The sequence below is a fragment of the Panulirus ornatus genome, chromosome 63, assembly GCF_036320965.1.
Source record: "Panulirus ornatus isolate Po-2019 chromosome 63, ASM3632096v1, whole genome shotgun sequence".
NCBI lineage: Eukaryota > Metazoa > Arthropoda > Malacostraca > Decapoda > Palinuridae > Panulirus > Panulirus ornatus.
The window spans coordinates 1282803-1301152 of record NC_092286.1 but is presented as its reverse complement, the minus strand read 5'-3'; the positions used below and the strand labels follow the sequence as shown (position 1 = coordinate 1301152).

Genomic DNA, 18350 nt, shown 5'->3' with positions numbered 1-18350 from the left:
GGAAGACCATCTCATAAAATCATAGTTTACCTAAATGACTGGAGGAAGACCATCTAAAACCATAGTATACCTACATGACTGGAGGGAGACCATCTCATAAAACCATAGTTTACCTAAATGACTGGAGGAAGACAATCTCATAAAACCATAATATGCCTAAATGACTGGAGGAAAACCATCTCATAAAACCATAGTATACCTAAATGACTGGAGGAAGACCATCTCATTAAACCATAATTTACCTAAATGACTGGAGGAAGACCATCTCATAAAATCATAGTATACCTAAATGACTGGAGGAAGACCATCTCATATAACCATAGTATACCTACATGACTGGAGGAAGACCATCTCATAAAATCATAGTTTACCTAAATGACTGGAGGAAGACCATCTCAAAAAACCATTGTATACCTACAGGAATGGAGGAAGACCATCTCATACAACTATAGTATACCTAAATGGCTGGGGGAAGACCATCTCATAAAATCATAGTAACCTAAATGACTGGAGGAAGACAATCTCATAAAACCATAATATACCTAAATGACAGGAGGAAAACCATCTCATAAAACAATAGTATACCTAAATGACTGGAGGGAGACCATCTCATTAAACCATGATTTACCTAAATGACTGGAGGAAGACCATCTCATAAAATCATAGTATACCTAAATGACTGGAGGAAGACCATCTCATAAAATCAGTTTACCTAAATGACTGGATGAAGACCATCTCATAAAACCATAGTATACCTACATGACTGGAGGGAGACCATCTCATAAAATCATAGTATACCTAAATGACTGGAAGACCATCTCATAAAACCATAGTATACCTACATGACTGGAGGAAGACCATCTCATAAAATCATAGTTTACCTAAATGACTGGACAAAGACCATCTCATAAAACCATAGTATACCTACATGACTGGAGGAAGACCATCTCATAAAACCTTAGTATACTTACGTGACTGGAGGAAGACCATCTCATAAAACCAAAGTATACCTACATGACTGGAGGAAGACCATCTCATAAAATTTTCATAGTATACTTACATGACTAGAGAAGACCATCTCATAAAATCATAGTTTACCTAAATGATTGGAGAAGGACCATCTCATAAAATAAATGTTCTGTTACTCCACAAAGCGTATGTTCAGTGAAGTGGAAAGAATGAAAAGTGCTTTATGTTTAAGATTAAATCAAATATTCAGAATTGTAGATAAGTTGTTTATGATAGATTTCCTCTGTGGAAGTAGACTGTATGTTTTGTAGATGTCTGTTTTGAGAAATAATTGAAAATCAATGTTTTTAAAACTGTTAAAGGGTTAATGATAATTTTAAGGGATATTTATTAAGAAAGGGAAGAGGCTTATGTGTATTTTAGGTTTCAGAGACTACAGAATTCTGTGAATGTAGAATGTACATAAAAAGTGGGCATATTAGAGAGTTGGTGCAGTTAGTGGTGAAAGATTATGGCTTGGGGCAGGGTTTGTGTATGGCATTTCTTCATTAACATTGGGTGGACAGAATACATTGTATATGATATATTGCAAAGTGTCATATATAGTTACATGCATTTGTAAAGCTTATTTTTTTCTAAACAGGGAAAATTACACACCTCGAAACCTGGCCAAAAGAGGTAGCACCATTGCCCTTTTGGAAGAGGGCATGCAGACAAGTAATATGAAGTCAGGTTTTGATGATCAAGAGTATGGTCCAAATGGTTCAGAAGATTCTGATGATTGACTCTTAACATATTAACTGAATAAGTCGTGCCTTAAAGTAAGCAGATTTTGTTTCATGTGAAGTACTTAGAATTTTATTAAGATGAAGTGTATCAAAGGTCATTCATGCTCAGAGGGACTTGGTTTCTTGTCTTAATTGTTTTTGATAATGAATATTAGCATTTGGAGGCCACTATCAAGGTACACTGGAGGCCATTAATATGGTACATTGTATGTCACTTAACAAAGTACACTGGAGGCCACTATCAAGGCACACTAGAGGCCACTGACAAAGTACAGTGGAGGCCACCAACATGGGACACTGAAGACTACTAAAAAAGTACACCAGAAGCCACTGACACGGTACACTGGAAGCCACTAACTAGGTACACTGGACACCTTTAACACGATACACTGGAGACCACTAACAATGTACATTGCAGGCCATTAACATGGTACTCTGGAAACCACTGACATGTTACAGTGGAAAAGACAAACAAGGTACACTGCAGGCCACTAACTAGGTGCATTGGAGACCACTAACACAGTAAACTGGAGGAAACTAACAAGGTACACTGGAGACCATTAATATGGTACACTAGAGACCACTAACAAGGTAAACTGGAGACTGATAACAAGGTACACTGGAGACCACTAACAAGGTAACTTGGAGACCACTAACATGGTACACTGGAGACCACTAACAAGGTACACGGAAGGCCACTAACATGGTACACTGGAGACCTTTAACAAGGTACACTGGAGACCACTAAAAAGGTACTCTGGAGGCCACTAACAAAGTACACTGGAGACTACGAACAAGGTACACTGAAGACCATGAACACAGTACACTGGAGACCATTAACAAGGTACACTGGAGACCTCTAACAAGGTACAATGGAGACCACGAACACAGTACACTGGAGACCATAAACAAGGTACACTGGATACCACTAAAAAGGTACACTGGAGACCACTAACAAGGTACACTGGAGACCATTAACAAGGTACACTGGAGACCATTAACAAGGTACACTGGAGACCATGAACACAGTATGCTGGAGACCATTAACAAGGTACACTGGAGACCACGAACACAGAACACTGGAGACCATGAACACAGTACACTGGAGACCCCTAACAAGGTACACTGGAGACCATAAACACAGTACACTGGAGACCACTAACAAGGTGCACTGGAGACCACTAACAAGGTACACTGGAGACCACGAACACAGTACACTGGAGACCACTAACAAGGTACATTGGAGACCACGAACACAGTACACTGGAGACCACTAACAAGGTACACTGGAGACCACAAACACAGTACACTGGAGACCACTAACAAGGTACACTGGAGACCACGAACACAGTACACTGGAGACCACTAACAAGGTACACTGGAAACCACTAACAAAGTACACTGGAGACCACTGACAAGGCACTCTGGAGACCATGAACACAGTACACTGGAGATCATGAACACAGGACACTGGAGACCACCAACAAGGTACACTGGAGACCACTAACAAGGTACACTGGAGACCACTAACAAGGTACACTGGAGACCATGAACACAGTACACTGGAGACCATTAACAAGGTACACTGATGACCACTAACAAGGTACAGTGGAGACCATGAACACAGTACACTGGAGACCATTAACAAGGTACACTGGAGACCACGAACACAGTACACTGGAGACCACTAACAAGGTACACTGGAGACCATTAACAAGGTACACTGGAGACCACTAACAAGGTACACTGGAGACCATGAACACAGTACACTGGAGACCATTAACAAGGTACACTGGAGACCACTAACAAGGTACACTGGAGACCATTAACAAGGTACACTGGAGACCATGAACACAGCACACTGGAGACCACTAACAAGGTACACTGGAGACCATTAACAAGGTACACTGGAGACCATGAACACAGTACACTGGAGACCATTAACAAGGTACACTGGAGACCACTAACAAGGTACACTGGAGACCATTAACAAGGTACACTTGGAGACCATGAACACAGTACACTGGACACCACTAACAAGGTACATTGGAGACCACGAACACAGTACACTGGAGACCACTAACAAGGTACACTGGAGACCACTAACAAGGTTCATTGGAGACCACTTAACAAGGTACACTGGAGACCACTAACAAGGTACACTGGAAACCACTAACAAGGTACACTGGAGACCATGAACACAGTACACTGGAGACCATTAACAAGATACAATGGAGACCATGAACACAATACACTGGAGACCATTAGCAAGGTACACTGGAGACCATGAACACAATACATTGGAGACCATTATCAACCTACACTGGAGACCATGAACACAGTACACTGGAGACCATAAACACAGTACACTGGAGACCACTAACAAGGTACTTGAGACCACGAACACAGTACACTGGAGACCATTAACAAGGTACACTGGAGACCTCTAACAAGGTACACTGGAGGTCAGTAACAAGATACTCTGAAAGCCACTAATAAGTGCCATTGTAAATGTTTTGATTAATTTTGTGTGTACTGAATAACTGTTTAGAAAATCTAAACGATAGAATTCAACAACGAGTATAAGTCTTGGCCAGACTGCGAGTTAGCTGTGCATTACATTTGTATTCTAATCATGTGCTCTAATACTTCATTCCTTTCAACCAAAGGATATAGCTTTTTTGTAGTGATATATAAAGAAATATCTGTTCATGAGTGTGTGAATATTACTTGAAATACAGTTTAATATACCAGTTTATAATAGGAAAGTATATTACACCTACAACAGTTACTTGAAAAAGCATACATAATCCATTACAGAAAGAGATAATTTTCTATAATCTAAATTATAAGTACTTACTTTGACCTCATCACCTAATGAAAAAATATTGTCTTCTAGCATTAAACCATGACTTAAGGGGTTATGTAATATGGTGAAATGCTTCAAATGTTCTAACGATCATTGCTAAGATAGCATATATATATATATATATATATATATATATATATATATATATATATATATATATATATATATATTCACTGAAAACCAATCACTTTCCTCTCTTCCTACACGTACACATGCCTTACATCCTCGATAAAAACTTTTCACTGCTTCTAACAACTTGCCTCCAACACCATATATTCTTAATACCTTCCACAGAGCATCTCTATCAACTCTATGATATGCCTTCTCCAGATCCATAAATGCTACATACAAATCCATTTGCTTTTCTAAGTATTTCTCACATACATTCTTAAAAGCAAACACCTGATCCGGATCACACATCCTCTACCACTTCTGAAACCACACTGCTCTTCCCCAATGTGATGCTCTGTACATGCCTTCACCCTCTCAATCAATACCCTCCCATATAATTTACCAGGAATACTCAACAAACTTATACCTTTGTAATTTGAGCACTCACTCTTATCCCCTTTGCCTTTGTACAATGGCACTATGCACGCATTCCGCCAATCCTCAGGCACCTCACCACGAGTCATACATACATTAAATAACCGTACCAACCAGTCAATAATACAGTGAATGTAGGTTTGCGGCAGGGGTGTGTGATGTCTCCATGGTTGTTTAATTTGTTTATGGATGGGGTTGTTAGGGAGGTAAATGCAAGAGTTTTGGAAAGAGGGGCAAGTATGAAGTCTGTTGGGGATGAAAGAGCTTGGGAAGTGAGTCAGTTGTTGTTCGCTGACGATACAGCGCTGGTGGCTGATTCATGTGAGAAACTGCAGAAGCTGGTGACTGAGTTTGGTAAAGTGTGTGGAAGAAGAAAGTTAAGAGTAAATGTGAATAAGAGCAAGGTTATTAGGTACAGTAGGGTTGAGGGTCAAGTCAATTGGGAGGTGAGTTTGAATGGAGAAAAACTGGAGGAAGTGAAGTGTTTTAGATATCTGGGAGTGGATCTGGCAGCAGATGGAACCATGGAAGCGGAAGTGGATCATAGGGTGGGGGAGGGGGCGAAAATTCTGGGGGCCTTGAAGAATGTGTGGAAGTTGAGAACATTATCTCGGAAAGCAAAAATGGGTATGTTTGAAGGAATAGTGGTTCCAACAATGTTGTATGGTTGCGAGGCATGGGCTATGGATAGAGTTGTGCGCAGGAGGATGGATGTGCTGGAAATGAGATGTTTGAGGACAATGTGTGGTGTGAGGTGATTTGATCGAGTGAGTAACGTAAGGGTAAGAGAGATGTGTGGAAATAAAAAGAGCGTGGTTGAGAGAGCAGAAGAGGGTGTTCTGAAGTGGTTTGGGCACATGGAGAGAATGAGTGAGGAAAGATTGACCAAGAGGATATATGTGTCGGAGGTGGAGGGAACGAGGAGAAGAGGGAGACCAAATTGGAGGTGGAAAGATGGAGTGAAAAAGATTTTGTGTGATCGGGGCCTGAACATGCAGGAGGGTGAAAGGAGGGCAAGGAATAGAGTGAATTTGAGCGATGTGGTATACCGGGGTTGACGTGCTGTCAGTGGATTGAATCAAGGCATGTGAAGCGTCTGGGGTAAACCATGGAAAGCTGTGTAGGTATGTATATTTGCGTGTGTGGACGTATGTATATACATGTGTATGGGGGGGTTTGGGCCATTTCTTTCGTCTGTTTCCTTGCGCTACCTCGCAAACGCGGGAGACAGCGACAAAGTATAATAATAAAAAAAAAGAGGTGAAAAAAAGGGCAAATGAGAGTTGGGGTGAGAGAGTATCATTAAATTTTAGGGAGAATCTATCATGTTCTTCACCACGCAGATCTCGACCCAAAAGCTGAATCTGCTGGATTCTTCCTGCTAATTCTTTATCCAAGTATTTGGCAGCAAGTGTGGCTCCACAGAGCTCCCCTTGAAGTCCCAGTATATAAGTTTGTTGAGTATTCCTGGTAAATTATATGGGAGGGTATTGATTGAGAGGGTGAAGGCATGTACAGAGCATCAGATTGGGGAAGAGCAGTGCGATTTCAGAAGTGGTAGAGGATGTGTGGATCAGGTGTTTGCTTTGAAGAATGTATGTGAGAAATACTTAGAAAAGCAAATGGATTTGTATGTAGCATTTATGGATCTGGAGAAGGCATATAATAGAGTTGATAGAGATGCTCTGTGGAAGGTATTAAGAATATATGGTGTGGGAGGCAAGTTGTTAGAAGCAGTGAAAAGTTTTTATCGAGGATGTAAGGCATGTGTACGTGTAGGAAGAGAGGAAAGTGATTGGTTCTCAGTGAATGTAGGTTTGCGGCAGGGGTGTGTGATGTCTCCATGGTTGTTTAATTTGTTTATGGATGGGGTTGTTAGGGAGGTAAATGCAAGAGTCCTGGAAAGAGGGGCAAGTATGAAGTCTGTTGGGGATGAGAGAGCTTGGGAAGTGAGTCAGTTGTTGTTCGCTGATGATACAGCGCTGGTGGCTGATTCATGTGAGAAACTGCAGAAGCTGGTGACTGAGTTTGGTAAAGTGTGTGGAAGAAGAAAGTTAAGAGTAAATGTGAATAAGAGCAAGGTTATTAGGTACAGTAGGGGTGAGGGTCAAGTCAATTGGGAGGTGAGTTTGAATGGAGAAAAACTGGAGGAAGTGAAGTGTTTTAGATATCTGGGAGTGGATCTGTCAGCGGATGGAACCATGGAAGCGGAAGTGGATCATAGGGTGGGGGAGGGGGCAAAAATTTTGGGAGCCTTGAAAAATGTGTGGAAGTCGAGAACATTATCTCGGAAAGCAAAAATGGGTATGTTTGAAGGAATAGTGGTTCCAACAATGTTGTATGGTTGCGAGGCGTGGGCTATGGATAGAGATGTGTGCAGGAGGATGGATGTGCTGGAAATGAGATGTTTGAGGAAAATGTGTGGTGTGAGGTGGTTTGATCGAGTAAGTAACGTAAGGGTAAGAGAGATGTGTGGAAATAAAAAGAGCGTGGTTGAGAGAGCAGAAGAGGGTGTTTTGAAATGGTTTGGGCACATGGAGAGAATGAGTGAGGAAAGATTGACCAAGAGGATATATGTGTCGGAGGTGGAGGGAACGAGGAGAAGAGGGAGACCAAATTGGAGGTGGAAAGATGGAGTGAAAAAGATTTTGTGTGATCGGGGCCTGAACATGCAGGAGGGTGAAAGGAGGGCAAGGAATAGAGTGAATTGGAGCGATGTGGTATACAGGGGTTGACGTGCTGTCAGTGGATTGAATCAAGGCATGTGAAGCGTCTGGGGTAAACCATGGAAAGCTGTGTAGGTATGTATATTTGCGTGTGTGGACGTGTGTATGTACATGTGTATGGGGGGGGGTTGGACCATTTCTTTCGTCTGTTTCCTTGCGCTACCTCGCAAACGCGGGAGACAGCGACAAAGTATAAAAAAAAAAAAAAAAAAAAATGTTCTGGAAGGAGGTAAATAAAGTGCGTAAGACAAGGGAGCAAATGGGAACTTCAGTGAAGGGCACAAATGGGGAGATGATAACAAGTAGTGGTGATGTGAGAAGGAGATGGAGTGAGTATTTTGAAGGTTTGTTGAATGTGTTTGATGATAGAGTGGCAGATATAGGGTGTTTTGGTCGAGGTGGTGTGCAAAGTGAGAGGGTTAGGGAAAATGATTTGGTAAACAGAGAAGAGGTAGTGAAAGCTTTGCGGAAGATGAAAGCCGGCAAGGCAGCAGGTTTGGATGGTATTGCAGTGGAATTTATTAAAAAAGGGGGTGACTGTATTGTTGACTGGTTGGTAAGGTTATTTAATGTATGTATGACTCATGGTGAGGTGCCTGAGGATTGGCGGAATGCGTGCATAGTGCCATTGTACAAAGGCAAAGGGGATAAGAGTGAGTGCTCAAATTACAGAGGTATAAGTTTGTTGAGTATTCTTGGTAAATTATATGGGAGGGTATTGATTGAGAGGGTGAAGGCATGTACAGAGCATCAGATTGGGGAAGAGCAGTGTGGTTTCAGAAGTGGTAGAGGATGTGTGGATCAGGTGTTTGCTTTGAAGAATGTATGTGAGAAATACTTAGAAAAGCAAATTGATTTGTATGTAGCATTTATGGATCTGGAGAAGGCATATGATAGAGTTGATAGAGATGCTCTGTGGAAGGTATTAAGAATATATGGTGTGGGAGGCAAGTTGTTAGAAGCAGTGAAAAGTTTTTATCGAGGATGTAAGGCATGTGTACGTGTAGGAAGAGAGGAAAGTGATTGGTTCTCAGTGAATGTAGGTTTGCGGCAGGGGTGTGTGATGTCTCCATGGTTGTTTAATTTGTTTATGGATGGGGTTGTTAGGGAGGTAAATGCAAGAGTTTTGGAAAGAGGGGCAAGTATGAAGTCTGTTGGGGATGAGAGAGCTTGGGAAGTGAGTCAGTTGTTGTTCGCTGATGATACAGCGCTGGTGGCTGATTCATGTGAGAAACTGCAGAAGCTGGTGACTGAGTTTGGTAAAGTGTGTGGAAGAAGAAAGTTAAGAGTAAATGTGAATAAGAGCAAGGTTATTAGGTACAGTAGGGTTGAGGGTCAAGTCAAGTGGGAGGTGAGTTTGAATGGAGAAAAACTGGAGGAAGTGAAGTGTTTTAGATATCTGGGAGTGGATCTGGCAGCGGATGGAACCATGGAAGCGGAAGTGGATCATAGGGTGGGGGAGGGGGCGAAAATTCTGGGGGCCTTGAAGAATGTGTGGAAGTCGAGAACATTATCTCGGAAAGCAAAAATGGGTATGTTTGAAGGAATAGTGGTTCCAACAAAGTTGTATGGTTGTGAGGCGTGGGCTATGGATAGAGTTGTGCGCAGGAGGATGGATGTGCTGGAAATGAGATGTTTGAGGACAATGTGTGTTGTGAGGTGGTTTGATCGAGTGAGTAACGTAAGGGTAAGAGAGATGTGTGGAAATAAAAAGAGCGTGGTTGAGAGAGCAGAAGAGGGTGTTTTGAAGTGGTTTGGGCACATGGAGAGAATGAGTGAGGAAAGATTGACCAAGAGGATATATGTGTCGGAGGTGGAGGGAACAAGGAGAAGAGGGAGACCAAATTGGAGGTGGAAAGATGGAGTGAAAAAGATTTTGTGTGATCGGGGCCTTAACATGCAGGAGGGTGAAAGGAGGGCAAGGAATAGAGTGAATTGGAGCGATGTGGTATACCAGGGGTTGACGTGCTGTCAGTGGATTGAATCAGGGCATATGTACGGGGGTGGGTTGGGCCATTTCTTTCGTCTGTTTCCTTGCGCTACCTCGCAAACGCGGGAGACAGCGACAAAGTATAATAAAAAAAATAATATATATATATATATATATATATATATATATATATATGGGGATAGGGGAGAAAGAATACTTCCCACGTATTCCCTGCGTGTCGTAGAAGGTGACTAAAAGGGAAGGGAGTGAGGGGCTGGAAATCCTCCCCTCTCAGTTTTTTTTAATTTTCTAAAAGAGAGAACAGAGAAGGGGGCCAGGTGAGAATATTCCCTCAAAGGTCCAGTCCTCTGTTCTTAACGCTACCTTGCTAACGCAGGAAATGGCATAGTGTGAAAAAAAAATATATATATATATATATATATATATATATATGAATGTAGGTTTGCGGCAGGGGTGTGTGATGTCTCCATGGTTGTTTAATTTGTTTATGGATGGGGTTGTTAGGGAGGTGAATGCAAGAGTTTTGGAAAGAGGGGCAAGTATGAAGTCTGTTGGGGATGAGAGAGCTTGGGAAGTGAGTCAGTTGTTGTTCGCTGATGATACAGCGCTGGTGGCTGATTCATGTGAGAAACTGCAGAAGCTGGTGACTGAGTTTGGTAAAGTGTGTGAAAGAAGAAAGTTAAGAGTAAATGTGAATAAGAGCAAGGTTATTAGGTACAGTAGGGTTGAGGGTCAAGTCAATTGGGAGGTGAGTTTGAATGGAGAAAAACTGGAGGAAGTGAAGTGTTTTAGATATCTGGGAGTGGATCTGGCAGCGGATGGAACCATGGAAGCGGAAGTGGATCATAGGGTGGGGGAGGGGGCAAAAATTCTGGGAGCCTTGAAGAATGTGTGGAAGTCGAGAACATTATCTTGGAAAGCAAAAATGGGTATGTTTGAAGGAATAGTGGTTCCAACAATGTTGTATGGTTGCGAGGCGTGGGCTATGGATAGAGTTGTGTGCAGGAGGATGGATGTGCTGGAAATGAGATGTTTGAGGACAATAAGTGGTGTGAGGTGGTTTGATCGAGTAAGTAACGTAAGGGTAAGAGAGATGTGTGGAAATAAAAAGAGCGTGGTTGAGAGAGCAGAAGAGGGTGTTTTGAAATGGTTTGGGCACATGGAGAGAATGAGTGAGGAAAGATTGACCAAGAGGATATATGTGTCGGAGGTGGAGGGAACGAGGAGAAGAGGGAGACCAAATTGGAGGTGGAAAGATGGAGTGAAAAAGATTTTGTGTGATCGGGGCCTGAACATGCAGGAGGGTGAAAGGAGGGCAAGGAATAGAGTGAATTGGAGCGATGTGGTATACCGGGGTTGACGTGCTGTCAGTGGATTGAATTAAGGCATGTGAAGCGTCTGGGGTAAACCATGGAAAGCTGTGTAGGTATGTATATTTGCGTGTGTGGACGTATGTATATACATGTGTATGGGGGTGGGTTGGGCCATTTCTTTCGTCTGTTTCCTTGCGCTACCTCGCAAACGCGGGAGACAGCGACAAAGCAAAATAAATAAATGAAATTATATATATTATATTGTATTTATATTTATTTTGCTTTGTTGCTGTCTCCCGCGTTAGCGAGATAGCGCAAGGAAACAGACAAAAGAGTGGCCAAACCCACCCACATACACATGTATATACATACATGTCCACACATGCAAATATACACACCTATACATCTCAATGTATACATATATATACACAGATATACATATATATACACATGTACATAATTCATACTGTCTGCCTTTATTCATTCCCATCGCCACCCCACCACATGTGAAATAACAACCCCCTCCCCCCACATGTGCGTGAGGCAGCGCTAGGAAAAGACAACAAAGGCCACATTCATTCACACTCCGTCTCTAGCTGTCATGTATAATGCACTGAAACCACAGTTCCCTTTCCACATCCAGGCCCCACAGAACTTTTCATGGTTTTGCCCCATTGACAGCACGTCAACCCCGGTATACCACATTGTTCCAATTCACTCTATTCCTTGCATGCCTTTCACCCTCCTGCATGTTCAGGCCCAGATCACTCAAAATCTTTTTCACTCCATCTTTCCACCTCCAATTTGGTCTCCCACTTCTCGTAGTTCCCTCCACCTCTGACACATATATCCTTTTGGTCAATCTATCCTCACTCATTCTCTCCATGTGACCAAACCATTTCAAAACACCCTCTTCTGCTCTCTCAACCACACTTTTTATTACCACACATCTCTCTTACCCTGTTATTACTTACTTGATCAAACCACCTCACACCACATGTTGTCCTCAAATATCTCATTTCCAGCACATCCACGCTCCTCCGCACAACTCTATCCATAGCCCACACCTCGCCACCATACAACATTGTTGGAACCACTATTCCTTCAAACATACCCATTTTTGCTTTCCGAGATAATGTTCTCAACTTCCACACATTCTTCAAGGCTCCCAGAATTTTCGCCCCTTCCCCCAACCCATGATTCACTTCCGCTTCCATGGTTCCATCCGCTGCCAAATCCACTCCCAGATATCTAAAACACTTCACTTCCTCCAGTTTTTCTTCATTCAAACTTACCTCCTAATTGACTTGTCCCTTAACCCTACTGTGCCTAATAACCTTGCTCTTATTCACATTTACTCTCAGCTTTCTTCTTTCACACACTTTACCAAACTCAGTCACCAGCTTCTGCAGTTTCTCACACGAATCAGCCACCAGTGATGTATCATCAGCAAACAACAACTGACTCACTTCCCAAGCTCTCTCATCCACAACAGATTGCATACTTGCCCCTCTTTCCAAAACTCTTGCATTCACCTCCCTAACAACCCCATCCATAAACAAACATCCATGGAGACATCACACACCCCTGCTACAAACCAACATTTACTGAGAACCAGTCACTTTCCTCTCTTCCTACACGTACACATGCCTTACATCCTCGATAAAAACTTTTCACTGCTTCTAACAACTTGCCCCCCACACCATGAATTCTTATCTCCTTCCACAGAGCATCTTTATCAGCTCTATCATATGCCTTCTCCATATCCATAAATGCTACATACAAATCAATTTGCTGTTCTAAGTATATCTTATACATTCTTCAAAGCAAATACTTGATCCACACATCCTCTACCACTTCCAAAACCACACTGCTCTTCCCTAATCTGATGCTCTGTACATGCCTTTACCCTCTCAGTCAATACCCTCCCATATAATTTCCCAGGAATACTCAACAAACTTATACCTCTGTAATTTGAGCACTCAATCTTATCCCCTTTGCCTTTGTACAGTGTCACTATGCAAGCATTCCTCCAATCTTCAGGCACCTCACCATGAGTCATACATACATTAAATAACCTTACCAACCAGTCAACAATACAGTCACCCCCTTTTTTAATAAATTCCTCTGCAATACCATCCAAACCTGCTGCCTTGCCGGCTTTCATCTTCCGCAAAGCTTTTACTACCTCTTATCTGTTTACCAAATCATTTTCCCTAACCCTCTCACTTTGAACACCACCTCGACCAAAACACTCTATATCTACTACTCTATCATCAAACACATTCAACAAACCTTCAAAATACTCACTCCAGCTCCTTCTCACATCACCACTACTTGTTATCACCTCCCCATTTGCGCCCTTCACTGAAGTTCCCATTTGTTCCCTTGTCTTACGCACTTTATTTACCTCCTTCCAAAACATCTTTTTATTCTCCCTAAAACTTAATGATACTCACTCACCCCAATTCTCATTTGCCCTCTTTTTCACCTCTTGCACCTTTCTCTTGGCCCCCTGCTTCTTTCTTTTATACATCTCCCCGTCATTTGCATTATTTCCCTGCAAAAATCATCCAAATGCCCCTCTTCTCTTTCACTAGTAATCATACTTCTTCATCCCACCACTCACTACCCTTTCTAATCTGCCCACCTCCCATGCTTCTCATGCCACAAGCATCTTTTGCGCAAGCCATCACTGCTTCCCTAAATACATCCCATTCCTCCCCCCCACTCCCCTTACCTCCTTTGTTCTCACCTTTTTCCATTCTGTGCTCAGTCTCCCATGGTACTTCCTCACACAAGTCTTGTTCCCAAGCTCACTTACTCTCACCACTCTCTTCACCCCAACATTCTCTCTTCTTTTCTGAAAACCTCTACAGATCTTCACCTTCACCTCTCAGCACATTAACATCCAAAAGTCTCTCTTTCGCGCGCCTATCACTTAAAATGTAATCCAATAATGCTCTCTGGCCATCTCTCCTACTTACATATGTATACTTATGTATATCTTTCTTTTTAAACCAGGTATTCCCAATCACCAGTCCTTTTTCAGCACATAAATCTACAAGCTCTTCATCATTTCCATTTACAACACTGAATACCCAATGTACACCTATTATTCCCTCAACTGCCTCATTACTCACCTTTGCATTCAAATCACCCATCACTATAACCCGGCCTTGTGCATCAAAACTACTAACACACTCACTCAGCTGCTCCCAAAACACTTGCCTCTCATGATCTTTCTTCTCATGCCCAGGTGCATATGCACCAATAATTACCCATCTCTCTCCATCCACTTCCAGTTTACCCATATCAATCTAGAGTTTACTTTCTTACACTCTTTCACATACTCCCACCACTCCTGTTTCAGGAGTAATGCTACTCCTTCCCATGCATTTGTCCTATCACTAACCCCTGACTTTACTCCCAAGACATTTCCAACCCACTCTTCCCTTTACACTTGAGCTTCATTTCACTCAGAGCCAAAACATCCAGGTTCCTTTTTTCACACATACTACCTATCTCTCCTTTTTTCTCATCTTGGTTACATCCACACACATTTAGACACCCCAATCTGAGCCTTCACGGAGGATGAGCACTCCCCACGTGACTCCTTCTTCTGTTTCCCCTTTTAGAAAGTTAAAATACAAGGAGGGGAGGGTTTCCAGCCTGCCATTCCCGTCCTCATTAGTCGCCTTCTACGACACGTGAGGAATGCATGGGAAGTATTCTTTCTCCCCTATCCCCAGGGATATATATATATATATATATATATATATATATATATATATATATATATATATTGAATGGATTGAATCAAGGCATGTGAAGCGTCTGGGGTAAACCATGGAAAGCTGTGTAGGTATGTATATTTGCGTGTGTGGACGTATGTATATACATGTGTATGGGGCGGGGTTGGGCCATTTCTTTCGTCTGTTTCCTTGCGCTACCTCGCAAACGCGGGAGACAGCGACAAAGTGTAATAAATAAAATATATATATATATATATATATATATATATATATATATATATATATATATATATATATATATATATATATAACGCCAGAGAGCGTTATTGGATTACGTGTTAATTGATAGACGCATGAAAGAGAGATTTCTGGATGTTAATGTGCTGAGAGGTGCAACTGGAAGGATGTCTGATCATTATCTTGTGGAGGCGAAGGTGAAGATTTGTGGGGTTTTTCAGAAAAGAAGAGAGAATGTTGGGGTGAAGAGAGTGGTGAGAGTAAGTGAGCTTGGGAAGGAGACTTGTGTGAGGAAGTACCAGGAAAGACTGAGTACAGAATGGAAAAAGGTGAGAACAAAGGAGGTAAGGGGAGTGGGGGAGGAATGGGATGTATTTAGGGAAGCAGTGATGGCTCGCGCAAAAGATGCTTGTGGCATGAGAAGCGTGGGAGATGGGTTGATTAGAAAAGGTAGTAAGTGGTGGGATGAAGTAAGATTATTAGTGAAAGAGAAGAGAGAGGCATTTGGACGATTTTTGCAGGGAAAAAATGCAAATGAGTGGGAGAGGTATAAAAGAAAGAGGCAAGAGGTCAAGAGAAAGGTGCAAGAGGTGAAGAAGAGGGCAAATGAGAGTTGGGGTGAGAGAGTATCATTAAATTTCAGAGAGAATAAAAAGATGTTTTGGAAGGAGGTAAATAAAGTGTGTGCTTAAGACAAGGGAGCAAATGGTAACTTCAGTGAAGGGGGCTAATGGGGAGGTGATAACAAGTAGTGGTGATGTGAGAAGGAGATGGAGTGAGTATTTTGAAGGTTTTCTTGAATGTGTTTGATGATAGAGTAGCAGATATAGGGTGTTTTGGTCGAGGTGGTGTGCAAAGTGACAGGGTTAGGGAAAATTATTTGGTAAATAGAGAAGAGCTAGTAAAAGCTTTACAGAAGATGAAAGCCGGCAAGGCAGCAGGTTTGGATGGTATTGCAGTGGAATTTATTAAAAAAGGGGGTGACTGTATTGTTGACTGGTTGGTAAGGTTATTTAATGTATGTATGATTCATGGTGAGGTGCCTGAGGATTGGCAGAATGCTTGCATAGTGCCATTGTACAAAGGCAAAGGGGATAAGAGTGAGTGCTCAAATTACAGATGCATAAGTTTGTTGAGTATTCCTGGTAAATTATATGAGAGGGTATTGATTGAGAGGGTGAAGGCATGTACAAGAGCATCAGATTGGGGAAGAGCAGTGTGGTTTCAGAAGTAGTTGAGGATGTGTGGATCAGGTGTTTGCTTTGAAGAATGTATGTGAGAAATACTTAGAAAAACAAATGGATTTGTATGTAGCATTTATGGATCTGGAGAAGGCATATGATAGAGTTGATAGAGATGCTCTGTGGAAGGTTTTAAGAATATATGGTGTGGGAGGCAAGTTGTTAGAAGCAGTGAAAAGTTTTTATCGAGAATGTAAGGCATGTGTACGTGTAGGAAGAGAGGAAAGTGATTGGTTCTCGATGAATGTAGGTTTGCGGCAGGGGTGTGTGATGTCTCCATGGTTGTTTAATTTGTTTATGGATGGGGTTGTTAGGGAGGTGAATGCAAGAGTTTTGGAAAGAGGGGCAAGTATGCAGTCTGTTGTGGATGAGAGAGCTTGGGAAGCGAGTCAGTTGTTGTTTGCTGATGATACAGCGCTGGTGGCTGATTGATGTAAGAAATTACAGAAGCTGGTGACTGAGTTTGCTAAAGTGTGTGAAAGAAGAAAGTTAAGAGTAAATGTGAATAAGAGCAAGGTTATTAGGTACAGTAGGGTAGAGGGTCGAGTCAATTGGGAGGTAAGTTTAAATGGAGAAAAACTGGAGGAAGTAAAGTGTTTTAGATATCTGGGAGTGGATCTGGCAGGAGATGGGACCATGGAGGCAGAAGTATATCATAGGGTGGGGGAGGGGGCGAAAATCCTGGGAAGGTTGAAGAATGTTTGGAGGTCGAGAACATTATCTCGGAAAGCAAAAATGGGTATGTTTGAAGGAATAGTGGTTCCAACAATGTTGTATGGTTGTGAGGCGTAGGCTATGGATAGAGTTGTGTGTAGGAGGGTGGATGTGCTGGAAATGAGATGTTTGAGGACAATATGTGGTGTGAGGTGGTTTGATCGAGTAAGTAATGTAAGGGTGAGAGAGATGTGTGGAAATAAAAAGAGTGTGGTTGAGAGAGCAGAAGAGGGTGTTTTGAAATGATTTGGTCACATGGAGAGAATGAGTGAGGAAAGATTGACCAAGAGGATATATGTGTCGGAGGTGGAGGGAACGAGGAGAAGTGGGAGACCAAATTGGAGGTGGAAAGATGGAGTGAAAAAGATTTTGTCAGAGAAGGAGTCATGCGGAGAGTGCTCAACCTCCTCGAAGGCTCAGATTGGGGTGTCTAAATGTGCGTGGATGTAACGAAGATGAGGAAAAGGAGAGATAGGTAGTATGTTTGAGGAAAGGAATCTGGATGTTTTGGCTGTCAGTGAAACGGAGCTCAAGGGTAAAGTGGTTTGGGAATGTCTTGGGAGCAAAGTCACGGGTTAGTGAGAGGACAAGAGCAAGGGAAGGAGTAGCACTACTCCTGAAACAGGAGTGGTGGGAGTATGTGATAGAGTGTAAGAAAGTAAACTCTAGATTGATATGGGTAAAACTGAAAGTTGATGGAGGGAGATGGGTGATTATTGGTGCATATGCATTTAGGCATGAGAAGAAAGATCATGAGAGGCAAGTGTTTTGGGAGCAGCTGAATGAGTGTGTTAGTGGTTTTGATGCATGACACTGGGTTATAGTGATGGGTGATTTGAATGCAAAGGTGAGTAATGTGGCAGTTGAAGGAATAATTGGTATACATGGGGTGTTCAGTGTTGTAAATGGAAATGGTGAAGAGCTTGTAGATTTATGTGCTGAAAAAGGACTGGTGATTGGGAATACCTGGTTTAAAAAGCGAGATATACATAAGTATACGTATGTAAGTAGGAGAGATGGCCAGAGAGCGTTATTGGATTACGTGTTAATTGACAGGCGCGCGAAAGAGAGACATTTGGATGTTAATGTGCTGAGAGGTGCAAGTGGAGGGATGTCTGATCATTATCTTGTGGAGGCTAAGGTGAAGATTTGTATGGGTTTTCAGAAAAGAAGAGTGAATGTTGGGGTGAAGAGGGTGATGAGAGTAAATGAGCTTGGGAAGGAGACTTGTGTGAGGAGTA

The 18350-nt window shown here is 42.2% G+C and overlaps 1 protein-coding gene across 1 annotated transcript in view; it reads left to right on the top strand.

Moving 5' to 3' along the window:
* LOC139745928 (osteoclast-stimulating factor 1-like) overlaps positions 1 to 18350 on the top strand; it is a 112356-nt gene that overhangs the window by 62371 nt on the left and 31635 nt on the right. The window contains exon 4 of the mRNA XM_071656615.1: positions 1613 to 1790. Coding sequence (XP_071512716.1) covers positions 1613 to 1754 — 142 coding nt within the window. The 3' untranslated portion in view covers positions 1755 to 1790. The remainder of the gene's footprint in view (positions 1 to 1612; positions 1791 to 18350) is intronic.